Here is a 22,159-nt window from a genome sequence, read left to right on the forward strand (position 1 = left end):
TTCACGGCAAAGTTGAGATGTATCAAGAGTGAACTGAACGTGGAAATGTGTGGTGCGTCATGCCAGCTTCATGGCTGTTGTACCCACATTTCTGGATATTTTGGCAACACTCAGAGGAAATACTGGGTAACTGTTTAAATAGAGGAACGTCAAACAATTCAAATCAAAGTAGTTGATGTGCAAAACAGAGACATATGAACAATTGACACACTCCTGTGTGTGCTATTAGACAAATATATATAAATTCTGAGGCAAAGTGGTACAAAAAACACATTCAATTATTGGCACGTTAGCCAGGTATATTAAATTTCCGTACAAGACCTGCTGAACAGCAATTTGAAACAGCCAGTTTTCCTAATGTAATCGGGGCTACCAACTATTATAAAAGTGCCATCATATAACAAATATGTACAAGTCAACAGGACCCACTAGTTGCGGAAGCTAACTCTCTAATCACCTAAACAGACTCAATAGCTGTGTCCCAATTCAGGGTCTGCATCCTTCAAAGGACCCAGCCTATGCGGTCGACAAAGTGTGGGTCCTAGCGAGAGTCCTCCAGCAGCGGCTTGAGCGAAATTAATTGGGACAGTCTGCCTACGGGACACTTCCTGGTCACGTCAGTTGTCCCCGCCCTTATATTTATGTCACGTATTTGCTGCTCAGTTGCACAAGGTTAAAAGATTGCTAACTTAATAGAAGAATGTTGAATCATTTTGTGTTCTCTTGGTCCTTTACCTTATTTTTACCTTATTTATTTTAATAGCTACCGGCACCGTCTGATTTTCCTGCGGTTAGAGACGACCGATCATGGGAGATGGTTATCATGGCGATGTGTCACATGTTGACAAGCATTCTAAAGCTGTTATTCCTAATTATTAGTTAATGATGGATTTATTTTCATGCTTGTTGAAGTGGAACATGTACCTCACAGTCTATCTATACAGCAACACCACACGATCTTACTTAATTTATATGGGATTCACAATTGATGTACCGGTAATTTTCTAATCTTGTCAATTTGGTTGCATAATAGCCAGTAATAGTAAATATTGGGATAGCATAATATTATTATTATCATATAATTATTTGCAATTAAGGCAGAGGAAATTAATCACAACAACTACAGTTTCAGTACATGAGTTTATTAATTTGTATTTGTTGTAAAAATAATTAGTTTTTAAATGATCATCCAAACTGGCATATGAGTGTTTTGTGTCATTTCTTTTTGGTCATTTGTTGTCCAAGTCCTCCTCCTTGATTATTCTGCACAGCAACAAAAACAGAAAAGTTAAACACAAGATCACAATAATCATTAATAGAAGTAAACATTTTCAAATAACATGCAAATGCATGCAAAAAAACAGTAATAACTAATATCGGTATGTTGATGACACGTTTACAATACGTCATTAGTCCGGCCAGACATTAATATAACATACTTAAGTCAAGTTATTGCAGTCTAAAAAAGTAAATTAAAATATGTCAGGCTTTACAGGCTAACGTTGAAAAAAGCTCCAGGCACCAAGCTTGTCTTCAATGGCCGGATATACGGCACTTCCTCTGGGTAAAGAGAGGAGGAAAGAGCACAGAGGACGCGCAACATTACGATAGTTGAGGTCTCATATTTAAACAAAAATGTATATCACTATTGTCACCCCTGCTGGACTTGTCTGCTTTTAGCTGTTTTTAATTAATAAACAAAGATATACCTACAAATTATAGTCGCTCTTTCCGGTCCGCATAGAGCCATGTTGAAAATATTTTTCAGAGTTGTGAACGCGAAGGATCTCAGGATATTAAAGGCCTACTGAAACCCACTACTACCGACCACGCAGTCTGATAGTTTATATATCAATGATGAAATCTTAACATTGCAACACATGCCAATACGGCCGGGTTAACTTATAAAGTGCAATTTTAAATTTCCCGCGAAACTTCCGGTTGAAAACGTCGCGGTATGATGACGTTTGCGCGTGACGTCACGGAGTGAACGGAAGTATTCGGACCCCATTGGATCCAATACAAAAAGCTCTGTTTTCACCACATAATTCCACAGTATTCTGGACATCTGTGTTGGTGAATCTTTTGCAATTTGTTTAATGAACAATGAAGACTGCAAAGAAGAAAGCTGTATGTGGGATCGGTGTATTAGCGACGGACTACAGCAACACAACCAGGAGGACTTTGAGATGGATAGAAGACGCGCTAGCCGCCGACCTCACCTTGACTTCCTCCGTCTCCGGGCCGCCGACCGCATCTATGATCGGGTGAAGTCCTTTGTCGCTCCGTCGATCGCTGGAACGCAGGTGAGCACGGGTGTTGATGAGCAGATGAGGGCTGGCTGGCGTAGGTGGATAGCTAATGTTTTTAGCATAGCTCTGTCGAGGTCCCGTAGCTAAGTTAGCTTCAATGGCGTCGTTAGCAACAGCATTGTTAAGCTTCGACAGCCTGGAAAGCATTAACCGTGTAGTTACATGTCCATGGTTTGATAGTATTGTTGATTTTCTGTCTATCCTTCCAGTCAGAGGTTTATTTTATTTTTTTCTATCTGCATTTAAGCATGATGCTATCACGTTAGCTCCGTAGCTAAAGAGCTTTGCCGATGTATTGTCGTGGAGATAAAAGTCACTGTGAATGTCCATTTCGTGTTCTCGACTCATTTTCAAGAGGATATAGTATCCGAGGTGGTTTAAAATACAAATCCGTGATCCACAATAGAAAAAGGAGAAAGTGTGGAATCCAATGAACCCTTGTACCTAAGTTACAGTCAGAGCGAAAAAAGATACGTCCTGCACTGCACTCTAGTCCTTCACTCTCACGTTCCTCATCCACAAATCTTTCATCCTCGCTCAAATTAATGGGGTAATTGTCGCTTTCTCGGTCCGAATCGCTCTCGCTGCATTGTAAACAATGGAGAAATGTGAGGAGCCCTTCAGCCTGTGACGTCACGCTACTTCCGGTACAGGCAAGGCTTTTTTTTATCAGCGATCAAAAGTTGCAAACTTTATCGTCGATGTTCTCTACTAAATCCTTTCAGCAAAAATATGGCAATATCGCGAAATGATCAAGTATGACACATAGAATGGATCTGCTATCCCCGTTTAAATAAAAAAATTTCATTTCAGTAGGCCTCTAAGGGCGCGAAGTGTACACGGATGCAACCTTTCTGCTAATGGCAGAAAAGGACACATTTGTCGGCCGCATTCGAAGGACACTTGGAACTTTTTTTAATTGGGACAGCCTTCGCGCACCGCGATGTCAGCACCCCACAAATGCGCACTCCGATGGATGCAGACCCTGAATTGGGACACAGCCAATATCTATACAACATTTTGACCAAAGAACCAACATTACATGTTTTGTAGACCACAAGGAAGAGGTTTGAATGTAAAAAAAAACAACATAATATGAATCCTTTAAGTTGAGGTAACACTGTATTTCTTTTTTTCAGCAAAAAACGATTTATTATTGGAGAAAATGTTGACTTTACAAAGCCATTATTTGTCATTTGTCTGCTTTTGATTCGCAGGTTGACAAACACAGAGATCATTTAATCAATTACATCATTTTCTTGAGGATAACTCCGTTCCTTCCCAACTGGTTCATCAACATCACCTCTCCAGTCATCAATGTGCCCTTAGGAGTTTTCTTCATCGGGACCTTTTTAGGTAGGTGTTTATGATTTCTGTTATCAGCTGCAATTATTTTATCATTGAGAGGGTTGATAAAGTCGCCTCTGTTGTTCACAGGTGTGGCGCCGCCATCTTTCGTAGCTATCAACGCAGGTACAACACTGTACAAACTGACCACAGCCGGTGAGGCCGTGTCCTGGAACTCTCTGGCTGTGCTTGGCGTCCTCGCTGTGCTTTCCATTTTGCCTGTCTGCTTCCAGAAAAAGCTGCAGCGGAAACTGGAGTAGCTCAGCCCGGGCTGATCCCATTCCTCGTAACACTCCCCCTCCAATAACTCTTAAGTCCTTCCCCTCAGGAACGTACATCAAGTTGCTCTTCCTTGGTCACAACTACTTGATGTCTGGGTGGGAGGTTTTCCCGCTGATGATATGATAAACATGCCTCGACCACACGGTCCACACAATGTTGGTTTGTTCCTCATGTTTGAACTGGCCACTGTACACGCATGTTTGATTTTTTGTGAATTATTTGTCATATGCTTTTTTAAGGCACTTTGCAATTAATGTTTTGGTCCTTGCTAGACAGTTAAAGGCACTGCTTGTAGTATGTTGGATAACATTGATTACAGTATTCAGCCTATGTTCCTATACCATCCTTTTTAATTGGTGATGGCATTACTGCTCCCAAAGCACATAATTTCACAGTAAAGTCCACTTCAGTGGAATTCAACATCCTGTTTGCAGCCCCTAAACATTCACTCCCTGTAATTGTTTTGGTTTTTGCACCGAAAAAAGCAAAACCTGTCTCATTGTCACTGCTGTGTTGAAATTTAAGTTTACTTTTTCGATATCATATCTGGTGCTTGCTTCATTAAAAAAAGTAAATTTTAGAAGAGGAAGTGAAGGTGTACAGTTAGGTAAAAAACAAACCTTGACTGAGATACAGTTAGCAACTTTTTTTTTGTATTTTGTAAGAGTTTTTGACTTCTACCTCTTAAATATGCCTGGATCTGTTGCCAGATAGTACCTTTTTTCTTCCAAATAATTTAAGTTTTGGTTGGATTTCAAAACTCAAAACTATAATATAAAACAAAATTAAATGTCCCCTTGATTGAAATGATTTGGAATGAAATGTGTTGAATTTTGCTAATAGGGATGACTTCCTGACTGTATTTAAATAGTTTGTATGCGTCTGTCTCCATCCTCTACAATGCGCTTGTACAAATGGGTGCCAACAGACTCATTTAAGTCTGGAAGGTCTAAACTTTGTCAGATTATGTAAAAAAATGTTTTCCGTTCTGCACAACTTAAGTAAATATGTACACAAAGGCAAAGTGTTTTTATTTGACGGATTTGCTTTAGTATTTTTAATCTATTTATTTATAGCATTGTCAGAATGTTTTTATTTTATTGATTTTGGTCTATTAAATGTCTTAGAGCAGTTTTCTGCTAACTACTTAAATATATTCCCAAAATAACACATGTTGATTGATGACAAATAAACAGATATGTAATGCACCAGTTGTGTAGAAACATGCAAATGTATGAGACTTTTTTCTGATCAATTTTCTTCATCTGAGTTTTGAAGTTTGTTTTATGTTTCTCACTGGACTGGCTCAGAGGGTAACTGTATTTAACAGGGTCCTTTCTTTAAGTAGAACATTGTTTGAAATGGGAATTAATGTCTTAAATAAAATTATGCAACAAATTGGCAAGACTGACATTTTTTTTGTTATCAGAATTTTTTGGAAGTTCAAGCATGTTAAGCAGAAATCAATCCCCAAGCCCACTAGCTCTTCTAATCATCTCAACAGTCACACTTGGTTTTTTTTTACATTTATAATAGCAGTTACAAGTAGTACCTGTATTTTTCATATGAATACTAAAATGTGTATTAGGTTTGCAAATACCTGTGAATGTATTGCACTGGGCAGTCCCCATCATGTAATATATGGAGAAGATGCCGCGAGAGGGCGACACCTTCCCCCTCCCTGCCTGCCTGACTTGCACTGTGACACTAACCAGCAAATTTGGAGAATTAAGTCTACGGTTTGCGCAAATCTACATTATCTGTCAGGAAGAGGACAAAGTCTCATTCATTCATCCATCCATGTTTTACCGCAGTTTGATGAAAAAATTGCCATTACGTTCTGCAGCCATTGTCAAGAAAATGATATGAATTTAGTGGGACGTTATCGCAAATGATAGAAACAATCCCATTTGGTTAATTCGAACATGAATAGACAAAGTTGATAAGACAGTTGGTCTGCCGGCTACAAAACGGGTTTGAAGTAGAACTGCAACAAATGAATTGCGAAGTTAGTTATACCTTAACCGGAAGCTTAGTGAATTTGATCAAAATAAGATTTTACTTTACATTTAAAAATGGTATAATAAGTTATTGTTATGCTTCAAATGTCACTTGGATGTTTTTCATGTGATTCATAATGGCGTATTTGCCTTATTTTCGTGTGTTTGAGAAATGTATGCAGTGCAACAAAGGGGCCAATGGTGTTTTATTTCGGAGGGCCTAAACCGGAAGTATGTTGGCATTATGGAGCGGTGAGTAAAAGGCTCGCTCTGTTCTGTTGGCTGGTTGTGATTTAGTGGTTCTACAGAAGCGCTGTAGGTATCATCCGTGATGGCAGAGACAAAACACTTCTTCTCCTTCACCTAATATGCTCCCTCTGGCGGAGGAAAGGGAGCCACCGGAGCAGTCTCAAAATGACCACCGGCATCAGCCCTGTCTCCTGTCGGTTCGCAGATTATTTTGTGGTCTGCGGACTCGACACCGAAAGCGGGCTGGAACCAGACGAACTCTCCGGTGAGCATATTAGCCGACCATCGGGGACATTCTGGGCCCATCGTTGTGCTACAATTGAAATAATTGGAATATTCGCTCAGCCTTTTGAAGCAACTTTGCCGAGGCTTCGTGTATTTTTCCTCCAAACGAGCACATTGTATTGTTATTTACACGGTATATGATGCTAATAGTAATGCTACAGGCCTGACTCTGTTCACGTCCACTGCCTTGTTTGTTTGCAATGCTCGGCACAAGATTACTGACATCTTGTGTGCACAGCCTCACGTCCTGCGCCATCAAATAGAACACTTACATTTCATTTATGTTTGGATGTACATGATGTGATATCTCAAATGAATACGTCATTGTCAGTGGATGACCAATTAGTTACACTTTAATAATAAGTTCATGGTTATGACGTATTTGTTTAGCAAGTTGCGGTAAAGAACATCACGACCCCAACTTAAACAAGTTGAAAAACTTATTCGGGTGTTACCATTTAGTGGTCAATTGTACGGAATATGTACTTCACTGTGCAACCTACTAATACAATTTTTAATCAATCAATCAATCAATCACGTGGTTACATTTGCACAATTCAAAATATCCGCAAAGGAGTAGGAACATTTATTTTACCGAATAATTATTCTATAGATCACACCATAACTTTTGCATATGAACATCACGTTTTCGCTCTGTAGTAAAAGAAAGGCGGACACAAATAATAATAAGAAAATAAAAAGCAAGCACATTGAGACTACATACATACTGGCCAGTATTTTGACTGCATTGCACACTTCATAATCAATCCCATGATAAGCATTAAGTGTTGATTATCAATGAATGTAATGTATTCCGTATTATATTAGAGTCTGGCATACGCTGGTGTTCTTTAAGAGTTGTTATTGTTGACTCACAAAAGTCTTTGTAAATTGTCTTTTATTTCCTTCTCGTGGAAATTACGCATCTTTAGTATTTGTCCGGTTCCTCGGGTTCTACATTCAACTTAATGTAGATTTTCATGTAGTGTTTACAGTTGGCGCTCCAAGTGCCCTAACTTTTCCTCTGCTTCTTCATCAGGTATGTTTTCTTTACGGTGTTAGTGTTGCTATTTGTCACATGTTCATTGATGTAGACTTTTGTTCCTTTCATTTTGACTCTGTGTCTCAGCAATGCCACCTTTTTTTTTTATTGGTGAGCTTTATGAGGATGATCGGTGTGGTGTTATTTCTGCTAGACATTGGAATGCATCTGTCCATGTTGTTGACATCCACCCCATTTGATTGCAGAAAGTTGGCCACCGGGGCTTTGTTGAAGCGGCAGCATTTTGTCCTCCACGGTTATCAGCTGCTCTGACATTAGGCCTTTGTGTAATTTGAAGCTCAGTCATAATCACATTATTTTACTCAGACAGATTTCTGCACTTCCTAGCTTTGATTTTCTGATCAAGGTTTTATGCTGCCAAATCCGATACAGATCATCCATGAGTGAGATTGTCCAACACCAATACCGATGCCGATCTATTAAAGGCCTACTGAAACCCACTACTAACGACCACGCAGTCTGATAGTTTATATATCAATGATGAAATCTTAACATTGCAACACATGCCAATACGGCCAGGTTAACTTATAAAGTGCAATTTTAAATTTCCCGCTAAACTTCGGTTGAAAACGTCTATATATGATGACGTATGCGCGTGACGTCAATAGTTGAAACGGAAGTATTGGTACCTCATTGAATCCAATACAAAAAAGCTCTGTTTTCATCTCAAAATTCCACAGTATTCTGGACATCAGTGTTGGTGAATCTTTTGCAATTTGTTTAATGAACAATGAAGACTGCAAAGAAGAAAGTTGTAGGTGGGATCGGTGTATTAGCAGCTGGCTGTAGCAACACAACCAGGAGGACTTTGACTTGGATAGCAGACGCGCTAGCCGACGCTAGCCGCCAACCGCACGGATGATCGGGTGAAGTCCTTCGTCCTTCCGTCGATCGCTGGAACGCAGGTGTGCACGGGTGTTGATGAACAGATGAGGGCTGGCTGGCGTAGGGGGAGTGCTAATGTTTTTATTATAGCTCTGTGAGGTCCCGTTGCTAAGTTAGCTTCAATGGCGTTGTTAGCAACAGCATTGTTAAGCTTTGCCAAGCTGGGAATTATTAACCGTGTAGTTACATGTCCATGGTTTAATAGTATTGTTGATCTTCTGTCTATCCTTCCAGTCGGGATTTATTTATTTTGTTTCTATCTGCATTTGAGCCCAATGCTATCACGTTAGCTCAGTAGCTAAAGAGCTTCGCCGATGTATTGTCGTGGAGATAAAAGTCACTGTGAATGTCCATTTCGCGTTCTCGACTCTCCTTTTCAAGAGGATATAGTATCCGAGGTGGTTTAAAATACAAATCCGTGATCCACAATAGAAGTGTGGAATCCAATGAGCCCTTGTACCTAAGTTACGGTCAGAGCGAAAAAAGATACGTCCTGCACTGCACTGTAGTCCTTCACTCTCACTTTCCTCATCCACAAATCTTTCATCCTCGCTCAAATTAATGGGGTAATCGTCGCTTTCTCGGTCCGAATCTCTCTCGCTGCATTGTAAACAATGGGAAAATGTGAGGAGTCCTTCCTCCGGTGACGTCACGCTATTTCCGGTATAGGCAAGGCTTTTTTTTATCAGCGACCTAAAGTTGCGACCTTTATCGTCGTTGTTGTCTACTAAATCCGTTCAGCAAAAATATGGTAATATCGCGAAATGATCAAGTATGACACATAGAATGGATCTGCTATCCCCGTTTAAATAAAACAATTTCATTTCAGTTGGCCTTTAAGTATACACTTTTCAATGTATTTATGGTGAGTGCTACAGACAGTTGGAACAATATCAACACAATATTTAAAACAGTGTTTTTTTTCTTTTCTATTGCATAACATTGTTTAATCAAAACAATGTCAATAGTTCACAATAAGATAGTATAGAATAAAATGCCTTTATTGTCATTATACATCAGCACAATGACATTAGAGCTTCACCAATATCAGTGCAGAAAAGCAAAGAATAACTAAACAAAAACTACTATTTGCTACTCATTTATAAATAATGATAAATGGGTTATACTTGTATAGCGCTTTTCTACCTTCAAGGTACTCAAAGCACTTTGACAGTATTTCCACATTCACACATTCACACACACATTCACACACTGATGGCGGGAGCTGCCATGCAAGGCGCTAACCAGCAGCCATCAGGAGCAAGGGTGAAGTGTCTTGCCCAAGGACACAACGGACGTGACTAGGATGGTAGAAGGTGGGGATTGAACCCCAGTAACCAGCAACACTCTGATTGCTGGCACAGCCACTCTACCAACTTTGCCACGCCGTCCTTTGGTTTTTTCCCTCAAAATCCTCCTGTGTCCAGGGAATTATTCCCTGACATTGTAAACATTAACAAAAACAATGATTTGGAGAAAATAATAAGATCAATTTGATCACTCTAGTGTCGCTCATATACTAATACTACCCTAATATCGACACCACCAATTTATGGATCAATCCGCCTTTTATGTTGTCCCTAGAGTGTCAATGTCCTATGATGAAGTGGAGACTTGGCCTATCCCGCCTTTTGCCCGAGTGCAACCGGGATAGACTCTAGCCACCCCCGCGACCCCAGGAGGGAGAAGCGGCAGAGAATAGATGGATGGATAGACCTCTGACTGTGACAATGCTGACACATCAACAATTGTTGTTATATTATCCTCTCTCTTAATTCTTATTAATCTACTTGTTGATTTCCTGTTATTAGCTGCTTACCTTCTGCTGTAACGTAGTTCCATCTACACTTATTTAACTTTACTAAGCACATTTTTCTTGGTGTTGTTTAAAGCTAGCCAAGCTTAGCTATAGCATGGCTGCTCCTGGCTTTCTCTGGGTATATAACATATTTAACCTCATCCTCCAGTGATAGTACTATTTGATTATTGATTATTATTAGTTTAGGGGAGCACATTGTGTATTGACGCACATAATAAGCTGCTAGCCGCTTGTAAGCCGAAGAAGATCGGCGCTTGTGATTGGCATTAATCGGCAAAGGCCAATCACATACAATTTTACGGAAACCAGGCCAATACTGCTCATTGGCCGATCCATTGCACATCCCTAAATGGGATAATTTTGTCTTTTTAAAACATTAACTTTCTTTTCCCTTTTTGGGGCGGTATGGCGTAGTGGGTAGAGCAACCGTGCCAGAAACCTGAGGGTTGCAGGTTCGCTCCCCGCCTCTTACCATCCAAAATCGCTGCCGTTGTGTCCTTGGGCAGGACACTTCACCCTTGCCCCCGGTGCCGCTCACACCGGAGAATGAATGATGAATGAATGAGTTGTAAATATGAATGATGGGTTCTCACTTCTCTGTGAAGCGCTTTGAGTGTCTAGAAAAGCGCTATATAAATCTAATCCATTATTATTATTATTATTTTCTAGCCCAACCCTTTTTTTATGAAGTGTTCCAGTGTAACTCATCACTTCCTTAGATGTGTTTTGAAATCTGAAAAGCCGATATGGGCATCTACATCAACTATATGATTTGCCTGAGAAGCTGGGCAGGACAAAAAAAAAAAAAAAAAGATGTGTTTTGAAAAGTATTTAATGTCTCTGTCTTTTAAACCAAGTACCTACAGTATATCATTCAGCTTTCGGTAAGCCTGTCTCCCATTTGGAGACTAAATTCTCTATTTTCTCCCACATCCTTTGCCTCTGTTGTCAGGGTTCTAAGGTTTTGAATTTGGAAGATTAGCGATGGTTAGCTTGTCTTGCAAGCAATCTTTGGCAGTCCAAACTTTTTCTTTTGTTAGGGGCAGTTTCCTCCGCTTACTTCTATTCAAGCTTTGGCTCTGTGTTTTTCCGTAATACAGTAATCCTGCTTAGTAAGTGATTTATTAAGAATATTCTATGAATAGCAAATCTATGTCTAGCATCATTTATTAGGCCTGCATTTTTATTCATAGTGTTTGTTTTTTGGTGTTTACCTCACCCTATTGGAAGACTTTTCTTATTACACAAATATTTTGTCAATCTGATGTCGTCTGCAATTTATGACTCGGTTCCGCTGTTAATCAATCTTAACAAAGTGATGGAAAATTTTATTTGTGCGTGGTGTATGTATGTGTGTAGACAGTAAACTGATGAGGGGTTGACTGACCATAGTGCCATACAAGATGCCCAGCGATATTACAAATACTGCACTGGAAATACTCATGTAAAAATATTTAGGATGTGACTCAACAAAGAGTCATGCTTTAACTGAATAACATTATTATTAATTATTGTTAAACAGTTATGTTTTCTGTTTAATTAGGACCTCTGTTTTTGGTTAATTTTCAATCAGAAATTAGTGATCTGTGTGTATACAACATTAGTCCTACCCCTCTATTATGTTTTTTTATCAGGGATAAACGGAGTTGGAGTAAAGTTGCTTAGTTGAAAGTGTAACTCTGCCTGGGCATCACAGTAACTATGCCAGAATTAGCTACATTATGTAAATCTCCTCTGTTTCATCTGATTAGTTTTTTGAAAATAATATTATACAAAGTCCAATTTATGTCTGTTTGAAAAAGAACCAACTTTATAAAGGTTAGATTTTTGCCAAGAGTAAGATGCAGTGTATGCAGTACACTAGATTTTGATCAAATAAAAAGCAAAACTTGTTTCGATTTATATCTTTCATTTATATTCATAATTTTTTTTATTAAAGAAAATAATTTTAAAAAATTGTTCATCCAATTTTTGGTGAAAAAAGTCAGAGATTTTATTTTTAGGCCCTACGTCCAGGCCTAAGTGAAACCAAGGTACACTTTATAGTTTCTGGTCTTCCCCTTTAAAAAGGTAATATTTACTAATGAGACAATTTTGTGGTTAGGCGGTTTATAAAGCGGCAGATATGTCAATAGTGATGTCATAGCAGCCAATAAATTCCACAAAGAGGAACAAAACACAGTACAGGGCTCTGTGCTATGTTTACCTTAAAACAGAAACCTGTTATATCATATAGTGCACCTCTTATAAATTGCTGTATATTTCAAATGCAGTTTTTTGTATTCCGTTACTGTTGGCACAAAAGCCAGAGATTGCAAAATGGGTATGGTGTCTGTGTGTTGTTTTGTTACCTGTTACAACCTTTAATGCAACTTGTGTACCCTCCTGTACTGAAGTGTGCTGGTGGAAATAGGGCTTGATTTGTCACACAATTAAGTATGGGTGGGTATGAGATTCTGAGTCATTTTCAAACATTATAATATAACATGATGAAAGTGGAACATATATATTTAAATTATGTAACAAAAATAACTTAGTTATTTCTTTATAACTAATAATAAAGTGCAGTTTTTTAATGTGCCGGTAATCTCCTGTTGCTAAATCTGCAACTCAAGTCACAAATCATAAGTGTTTTCTTTGTAAAAAAAACCCAAAAAAAAACATTTCCAAATGAATGCAATCACTTTGTGGTTTAATAAGATCACAACATGAATATTGATTAAAAAAATACACTTTTTAAAATATTCATAAAAATAAATAAAAGTCGACCATAGCTTAAAATCTAATCTCAACATGTTTTACAGACTTGTTCACCATTTATCAATGAGTGTTTTGGATCTTTAAAGTGTCTATTGTTTTTATTAATTTGCTGCATTAACTTAATTTTAGCATTAAAGTAAAACATAACATTATGCCTGTGCCTCTTTTCTCTGATCGTGTCATGTTAGCTGGGTGGTGTTAGCCATCGTAGCATGCTATTCCTTCCTCAGTAACAAATTAATATTTGTGTCACTAGTAATGATATAACTTCACCTTGAATTTAGTATGTATTGCTGCTCCGTTAGATGTCCATGTTCGAAGTGTTGCCTTCTCTTTTCTTGCTGCCAGGTCCGCAAGCATGTTTAGCACGTTGGGCGATCTTAATCATTCATTCAGCATAAGAACTGTGTGCTGCAGGAGGGGTCCTGATGCAACTGCAATTTCTCTTACAGTACCAGTAGAGTGGAAAAACAAGTTGCTATATTGAAGCTAGTATCATATATATCTGATGTATGACTCTCAAAGTTTGCGAGTATATAAATATGGTCAAAATAGTATCAATCTCACAGAGATTCCCGAGCCATTTTGAGAGTTAATGAGGAAGCCAGTCACGTGATCACGTGACGTAGTTCAAACCCCGGCCGGGTCATACCAATGACTATAAAAATGGGACCCATTACCTCCCTGCTTGGCACTCAGCATCAAGGGTTGGAATTGGGGGTTAAATCACCAAAACTGATTCCCGGGCGCGGCTACGCTGCTGCCCACTGCTCCCCTCACCTCCCAGGGGGTGATGAAGGGGATGGGTCAAATGCAGAGGACAAATTTCACCACACCTAGTGTGTGTGTGTGTGACAATCATTGGTACTTTAACTTTAACTTTAACTAGAGGTAGGAACCGCAAATCCTTTCCCCACCAACAACATGCAGACTTTGTGAGAGCCAACAACAATTACTTTGGGAAAAATTATGATCCAGAAATAGAGATGTCCGATAATATCTGAATGCTGATATTATCGGCCAATAAATGCTTTCAAATGTAATATTGGAAATTATCGGTATCAATTTCAAAAAGTAAAATTTATGACTTTTTAAAACGCCGCTGTACGGAGTGATACACGGACGTAGGGGGAAGTACAGAGCGCCAATAAACCTTAAAGGCACTGCCTTTGCGTGCCGGACCAATCACATAATATCCACTGTTTTACACACACACAAGTGAATTCAATGCATACTTGGTCAACAGTCATACAGGTCACACTGAGTGTGGACGTATAAACAACTTTAACACTGTTACAAATATGCGCCACACTGTGAACCCACACCAAACAACAATGACAAACCCATTTTGGGAGAACATCCGCACCGTAACACAACATAAACACAACAGAACAAATCTCCAGAACCCCTTGCAGCACTAACTCTTCCGGGACTCTACAATATACACCCCCCCCCCCCCACACACACACACACACTCACACACCTCAACTCCGCCCACCTCAAGCTCTCTCAGGGAGAGCATGTCCCAAATTCCAAGCTGCTGTTTTGAGGCATGTTAAAAACAATAATGCACTTTGTGATTTCAATAATAAATATGGCAGTGCCATGTTGGCATTTTTTTCCATAATTTGAGTTGATTTATTTTGGAAAACCTTGTTGCATTGTTTAATGCATCCAGCGGGGCATCACAACAAAATTAGGCATAATAATGTGTTAAATCCACGACTGTATATATCGGTATCGGTTGATATCGGAATCGGTAATTAAGAGTTGGACAATATCGGAATATCGGTGGAGCTGTCTTCTTGTCATTGGGTTCTTTTTTGGACCAATATTCCCACGCGACACCCTTCGGCTGTGGATTTACAATTGTCTTTTATTTTTGTTTTCTTCTTCCCAGTCTCTGATGCTTTTCAGCAGTCTTTTTCTCGGGGTCTTCCTGTGCTTTTCAGCAGCATGTACATCCCGCGTCCACTCCCCGTCAGACACACCCTCATGCTCTCCGACGCTGCTAATAAAGAGACAGGTGATTAGATAACTCGTTCCAGCTGAGATATCTCCTCACCCGCCAGTTGCTTCACAGCCGGCTCCTGCACACGCCCTGCCCATAGGGAACGCGTGGACCACGCCCCTTCCACAGTCGGATATCGGCAAAAAGCCATTATCGGACATCTCTATCCAGAACCTTATACTGTTGAATCCTGAATATAAGGAGGATGAGGTGCAAGTTTTAGATGCTCTGCTAAACAGATCCAGCTCCAGTGAAAGACTAAGCATCATGTAGCAGTATTGCTAAGTGCTAAATAGGGCTGCAACTAACAACGAGGGACGGCGTGGCGAAGTTGGTAGAGTGGCCTTGCCAGCAATCGGAGGGTTGCTGGTTACTGGGGTTCAATCCCCACCTTCTACCATCCTAGTCACGTCCGTTGTGTCCTTGGGCAAGACACTTCACCCTTGCTCCTGATGGGTGCTGGTTAGCGCCTTGCATGGCAGCTCCCTCCATCAGTGTGTGAATGTGTGTGTGAATGGGTGAATGTGGAAATACTGTCAAAGCACTTTGAGTACCTTGAAGGTAGAAAAGCGCTATACAAGTATAACCCATTTATCATTTATCATTGAACTAATTTGATAATCGATTAATCTGTCGATTATTACTTCGATTAATCGATTAACAATCGGATAAAAGAGCCAAACTACATTTCTATCCTTTCCAGTATTTTATTGGGGGGAAAAACAGCATACTGGCACCATACTTATTTTGATTATTGTTTCTCAGCTGTTTGTAAATGTTGCAGTTTATAAATAAAGGTTTGTATAAAAAATAAATAAAAAAAATTGCCTCTGCGCATGCACATAGCATAGATCCAACGAATCGATGACTAAATTAATCGCCAACTATTTTTATAATCGATTTTGATCGATTAGTTGTTGTAGGCCTAGTGCTAAACAAGAAATACAAACCTGATATAACAATAGCTTTCTGTACAATGTCTGCTCTCACTGCGATGAGTTGACGTCTAATAGGATGTTAATTTTGTCTGGTTTATTTTAACAGTAATATTCAGACAAAGCAGTAATTTTGATATTTTGGAAGATGGTCAACTATTGAATACTATACAGTGTTTATCTCTTCACTCAAACCTGTCCAGCGTGAGAGTGAATTGTCTGTGGTGAGTCAGTATGCAAAGTGGTTAAAGTTGAAGTGAGAGGGTTGCTACCAAAGCAATATCACAAACACTAAACAGTTGCTTTTCAAAGAATACCCCCCCCCCCTCCCACGCACACTTCCTATTTTCACTTTAACAATGAGGTTTCTCTTTGAATTCATGCAAATCAAAAGATGTTGACTTCATTTGCAACTGCTGTTGCATATAAATGTAAAAATAACATGGCGGTCTAGTCCATATTAGCCCTGCACTACCCGAGACTGGCAATTGCACATTGAAAAGGCCTTTTTTTTTGAATGCAGAATGGGTGCATTTAAAAGTGCTAATCTTGCAATAGTAGACTGTGAAAATGCTTGCATGCGATTCTCACTGGTCTTTCATTAGCTGTACATCGAGGCCAAAATATGAAGCCAGATTTTTATTTGGAGTGACAGGAAAGCTGTTTTGAGAAAATGTGTCACTTGTCTTCAGCCTCTCAGACAAATTTGCTACTTGCTTCATTTAAGAAAGGATTTTAATGTTGCTGTACCACAAAATTGGATGCATATTTGACTCTTAAAGGCCTACTGAAATGATTTTTTAAAATTTAAACGGGGATAGCAGATCCATTCTATGTGTCATACTTGATCATTTCGCGATATTGCCATATTTTTGCTGAAAGGATTTAGTAGAGAACATCGACGATAAAGTTCGCAACTTTTGGTCGCTGATAAAAAAAAGCCTTGCCTGTACCGGAAGTAGCGTGACGTCGCAGGTTGAAGGGCTCCTCACATTTCCCCATTGTTTACACCAGCAGCGAGAGCGATTCGGACCGAGAAAGCGACGATTACCCCATTAATTTTAGCGAGGATGAAAGATTCGTGGATGAGGAGCGTAAGAGTGAAGGACTAGAGTGCAGTGCAGGACATATCTTTTTTCGCTCTGACCGTAACTTAGGTAAAAGGGCTCATTGGATTCCACACTTTCTCCTTTTTCTATTGTGGATCACGGATTTGTATTTTAAACCACCTCGGCTACTATATCCTCTTGAAAATGAGAGTCGAGAACGCGAAATGGGCATTCACAGTGACTTTTATCTCCACGACAATACGTCGTTGAAGCACTTTAGCTACGGAGTTAACGTGATAGCATCGTGCTTAAATGCAGATAGAAACAAAAGAAATAAGCCCCTGACTGGAAGGATAGACAGAAGATCAACAATACTACTATCAGGAGACACCGAACCAAACACTGGACCTGTAACTACACGGTTACTGCTGTGCCGCCTGTCGAAGCCTAGCAATGCTGTTGCTAACGACGCCATTGACGCTAACTTAGCTACGGGACCTCGTCAGAGCTATGATAAAAACATTAGCGCTCCACCTACGCCAGCCAGCCCTCATCTGCTCATCAACACCCGTGCTCACCTGCGTTCCAGCGATCGACGGCGCGACGAAGGACTTCCCCCGATCATCCGCGCGGTCGGCGGCTAGCGTCAGATAGCGCGTCTGCTATCCAAGTCAAAGTCCTCCTGGTTGTGTTGCTGCAGCCAGCCGATAATACACCGATCCCACCTACAGCTTTCTTCTTTGCAGTCTCCATTGTTCATTAAACAAATTGCAAAAGATTCACCAACACAGATGTCCAGAATACTGTGGAATTTTGCGATGAAAACAGAGCTGTTTGTATTGTGATACAATGTGTCCGAATACTTCTGTTTCAACCATTAACGTCACACGCAAACGTCATCATACATAGACGTTTTCAACCGGAAGTTCCCCGGGAAATTTAAAATTGCACTTTATTAGTTAACCCGGCCGTATTAGCATGTGTTGCAATGTTAAGATTTCATCATTGATGTATAAACTATCAGACTGCGTGGTCGGTAGTAGTGGGTTTCAGTAGGCCTTTAAAGGGGAACTGCACTTTTTTTGGAATTTTGCCTCTCGTTCACAATCATTATGAAAGACATGACAACTGATGGATTTTTTTTTATTGCATTCTAAATATTAGATAAATGTAAATAAAAGTCAGCGTACAGAAAAGCCAAGGGGACCTCCACTATTCCGCCCATAAAATGCAATGGCTAACCATTCAGAAAGCGCCAACAATACTCCATTTACATTTCATGACTTGAATATTAACCAAGTATTAGTGAAATGGCACAGGGGTTAGTGCATGTGTCTCACAATACGAAGGTCCTGAGTAGTCCTGAGTTCAATCCTGCGCTCGGGATCTTTCTGTGTGGAGTTTGCATGTTCTCCCCGTGACTGCGTGGGTTCCCTCCGGGTACTCTGGCTTCCTCCCACCTCCAAAGACATGCACCTGGGGATAGATTGATTGGCAACACTGAAATGGCCCTAGTGTGTGGATGTGAGTGTGAATGTTGTCTGTCTATCTGTGTTGGCCCTGCGATGAGGTGGCGACTTGTCCAGGGTGTACCCGCCTTCCGCCCGAATGCAGCTGAGATAGGCTCCAGCAACCCCGAAAGGGACAAGCGGTAGAAAATGGATCGATGGATAGTGAAATTGTAATACGACTGATATAAGAAGCCATTGATGAACCGTCACCCGGAAAATATCCCTAATGTGAAATCAAAACAAGAATCATGACGGAACGCTCTTCTAGTCTTCGGTCTTCTGCTTTGTTTGCTTCCAGTTAATAAAGCGTGATCAAAGGTCTTCAAATGGCACACCTGTGGAACGCCTCATGCTAACATTGGAATAAGATAAATGTCAAAAGTTTAAATTAAAAAATGTTGTCGAATTTTCAATTGGGTAAGTAAGGACTCAAGGTATGGAATTGTTGTGTATCACAGTCCATACCTTCAGACTTTTTATCTGGAAAGCATGTTTTTTGAGGAAAAACGTTCAATGCCAGCTTCACATTTACTTTGTGTAAATTTTTTTAGATGTTTTAGCTAAGAAGTCCCAGAAATAAAAACGGTTAAGACAATTATGATGTTATAGAATTTTGACCTTGATTTTGGCCTCTCACTACCATAAAAATATCATAATCAGAAAAAAACGATTAATGGGCCGAGCAATGTGCATGCAAATACCTGAGTTTGTAACGTTGAAAGGGATGAGTAAAGGTTTGTGAAAAAAGACCATGTCTTCTAGAAGTTTGGGATCTTACTATGGTTGCTACTTTCTATTTGACACAGCGCTAGTATGCCTAATCAATAATCACTCAACTTGAAAAAGTAAGGCGAAAGGAATCACAGAATTGACCAATAAAATTGAATCTGCTGTTAAAGTAGAAGTGTACTTTTTTTTTTTGCCTATCTTTTACAATCATTATCAAAGATATAACGATGGATGTTTATTTAATTTTTTTTGCATTTCAAATATTAAATAAATGCGATCAAAAGTCTGCCTATGGGATTCTGCCTATGAAGACCTTAAAAAACATCCAAACACCTCCATTAAAGTGTTATATACATGATATAAGTATGTATGTAATGTACCGTAATTTCCGGACTATAAGCCGCTACTTTTTCCCCTCGTTCTGGTCCCTGCGGCTTATACAACGGTGCGGCTTATTTACGGCCTGTTCTTCTCCGACACCGACGAAGAGGATTTCGGTGGTTTTAGTACGCAGGAGGAAGACGATGACACAATGATTAAAGACTGACTTTTCATATACCGGTAGGCTGGTTATTTTGATAACGTACAGGCGAGCACTTTGTATTACTTTGCAGCGTTGTATTATTTGTACTCTGCACGAATGCTGTTCGCCATGTCAAAGATGTGAAAGTTAGATTGAATGATTGAAAGATTTATTGTTAATAAATGGGACGCTTTGCGTTCCCAAACAGTCATCTCTGTCCCGACAATCCCCTCCGTGGTAGCAGGAACCCCTATATACTACGGTAATTACACATCAAAACCCTGCGGCTTATAGTCGGGTGCGGCTTATATATGGAGCAATCTGTATTCTCCCCTAAATTTAGCTGGTGCGGCACATTTATAATTACAAAAAAGATTGAACTATTTTGCTCATTATAAGCATACATGGCACATTAATTAACATTAAGGAATCAATAAAGTACTATCTATCTATCTATCTATCTATCTATTAAGTTTGCTGTTTTTTTCAACATCACTGATTTCTACTCACTGCAGACTTCATGAGGGACAAAAAACATAATAAAACATCACTTACAATACAATGTCTGCTGTAGGCGGACTTTTATGTTTGTTTATTTAATATTTAGAATGCAATAGAAAAAAATCCATCTGTCGTGATGTCTTTCATAATTATTGTGAACGATCAAAAAAAGTGCAGTTCCCTATTAAACGCAGAATATCACAGAAATTGACTGAAATTGGGGTTTCACAGTTTTGGCAAAAATAATAATCACAATTTTTTTTAATCAGTACTGAAAGTATTTATTTTGTTAGGTAAAACAGTGCTGAAGGGGCAGGGGGTGTTGAATGCAACGCCATCATGTAATGTGTAATTTAAATATTTGTGTTCTTTTACATTTTTAGTTTTAAAGCTGTATTTTTAAATTGTAGATGTTTTTTCGGCGCCATAAAAAAAAACAACCATGTGTAGCTTGCGCATTGTCGTCATTTGGACGCTTGACCTAATCATACATTTGATTGTTTGTCGTGTGAAACATGTAGAATAAATGACAAAATACAAAAATATAGTTATTTAGTGTCACAAACTCATGTAAAATAGTTTTTCAATGCACAATTACATTTTCGCATTCCCTGGATTCATACGCATGTGGAGAATTCCACTAGGGAGCATGTCTTCCAGGAGAGATATGTTTACACTCGATGGAATAGTGTCTTCAAACTCTATTTAGCATTATGGTTAGTCAATCCTGCTAGTGCAACTCTAAGGAGACAAGCAGAGTAGCGTGTTGTGCAAATGTCCAAAGGTGTAAGAATGAGTTAAAGATTGTAACTGGACTGATCCATTAAGAGTTTAAGCAAAAATATGTCCTAGAGAAATTAACTATAAAACATTGAAAAGATGCCATGTCACATTAACTGTTAATTCAAGTAATAACTTTCTGACATGAAAAAACACACAAATAATGTAAAAAAAACATACTTACTTTTCAATATCAATTTAAAACAAAAAAAGCAGTGTGGTCAATAATGATAAAGTCTAATAAACAAGCTTCCACAACAACACCATCTAGATCAGTGCAAAAGTTTGGCCAGAAAAAATAAATAGAAGTGATACCTCTTAAATCTAATACACAAGCTTCATGCCTGACTTCCCAGTCTGCTGTCACTTTAAAGCCTGCTTTCAATTCAATGAGATGACAAAACATTTTAGCTGGTGTCTATGTTATTGGCAACACTGACATATTTAGCAATGAAATAATCATAGACAAGTGACCATCCCAAAAAACAAACGGCAGGAAGTTATAAACAACTTTCCACATTGTTTTACATTTTCTCTGTTGCATGTTTCCTCCTGTCAGAGCAGGTGAGTGAAGGAGCGACCAGTGACATGACGCTGTGTTGCGCTTTCAAAATGAAAGCAACAAATATACAATGAAATGTTTTCTCCTCCGCTGTATACTTTTTAGATGGGGCAAATGCGGTTATCTCCAATATTGTCCACACCTGTATCTGCCTAATAACATCAGTGGGACTCCACGGAAGTGAAGCAAGTAAAATGAAGCGATCGGCTGCAGCAACCCCAGGGAAAGTTTGTCAATGTTAATAATAGTAATAATGTTTCAGTTCGGCATGGTGATGGAGTTTTGTGCTCATACACTAAGGCCTCTGGCGTGGATGGGCGTGCGCTTCACAGGGCTGTTCTCGGCTGCTGTGAAGTGCTTGTTTTCATATGCTTTTTAAATGTTAATGTTGTTGACCATCACTTTCATTTAGTTGTGACAGCCAAAATTGGGATGGTGATTAAAATTTGATTAATTGCGCAGTCATTGTGAGGAGAATGAACATTTGTTTGGGAAAATAATGTGTCCGGGACTGCTAATTCATCCCCGAAACAATCAACTGTGCCGTCCGTCCTGG

General features: G+C 39.3%; 3 protein-coding genes across 8 annotated transcripts in view; 2 read left to right on the forward strand and 1 right to left on the reverse strand.

Annotated features, from left to right (window-relative positions):
* Positions 1-5,346, forward strand: part of LOC133635465 (transmembrane protein 41B-like) — a 44,980-nt gene extending 39,634 nt beyond the window's left edge. For all 3 annotated transcript variants that reach the window (XM_062028685.1, XM_062028689.1, XM_062028690.1), the window contains 2 exons: positions 3,530-3,668; positions 3,750-5,346. In XM_062028685.1, coding sequence (XP_061884669.1) covers positions 3,530-3,668; positions 3,750-3,919 — 309 coding nt within the window. In that variant the 3' untranslated portion in view covers positions 3,920-5,346. The remainder of the gene's footprint in view (positions 1-3,529; positions 3,669-3,749) is intronic.
* Positions 1-22,159, reverse strand: part of LOC133635554 (uncharacterized) — a 318,673-nt gene that overhangs the window by 252,358 nt on the left and 44,156 nt on the right. The window lies entirely within an intron of this gene.
* Positions 6,190-22,159, forward strand: part of LOC133635529 (DENN domain-containing protein 5A-like) — an 84,939-nt gene continuing 68,969 nt past the window's right edge. For 2 of the 4 annotated variants that reach the window (XM_062028729.1, XM_062028738.1), the window contains exon 1: positions 6,191-6,455. In XM_062028729.1, coding sequence (XP_061884713.1) covers positions 6,356-6,455 — 100 coding nt within the window. In that variant the 5' untranslated portion in view covers positions 6,191-6,355. Of the gene's footprint in view, positions 6,456-22,159 lie in introns of all 4 variants that reach the window. The other 2 variants (XM_062028753.1, XM_062028745.1) reach the window with 2 other exon arrangements.

This window comes from Entelurus aequoreus, linkage group LG02 (assembly GCF_033978785.1).
Source record: "Entelurus aequoreus isolate RoL-2023_Sb linkage group LG02, RoL_Eaeq_v1.1, whole genome shotgun sequence".
Classification (NCBI taxonomy): domain Eukaryota; kingdom Metazoa; phylum Chordata; class Actinopteri; order Syngnathiformes; family Syngnathidae; genus Entelurus; species Entelurus aequoreus.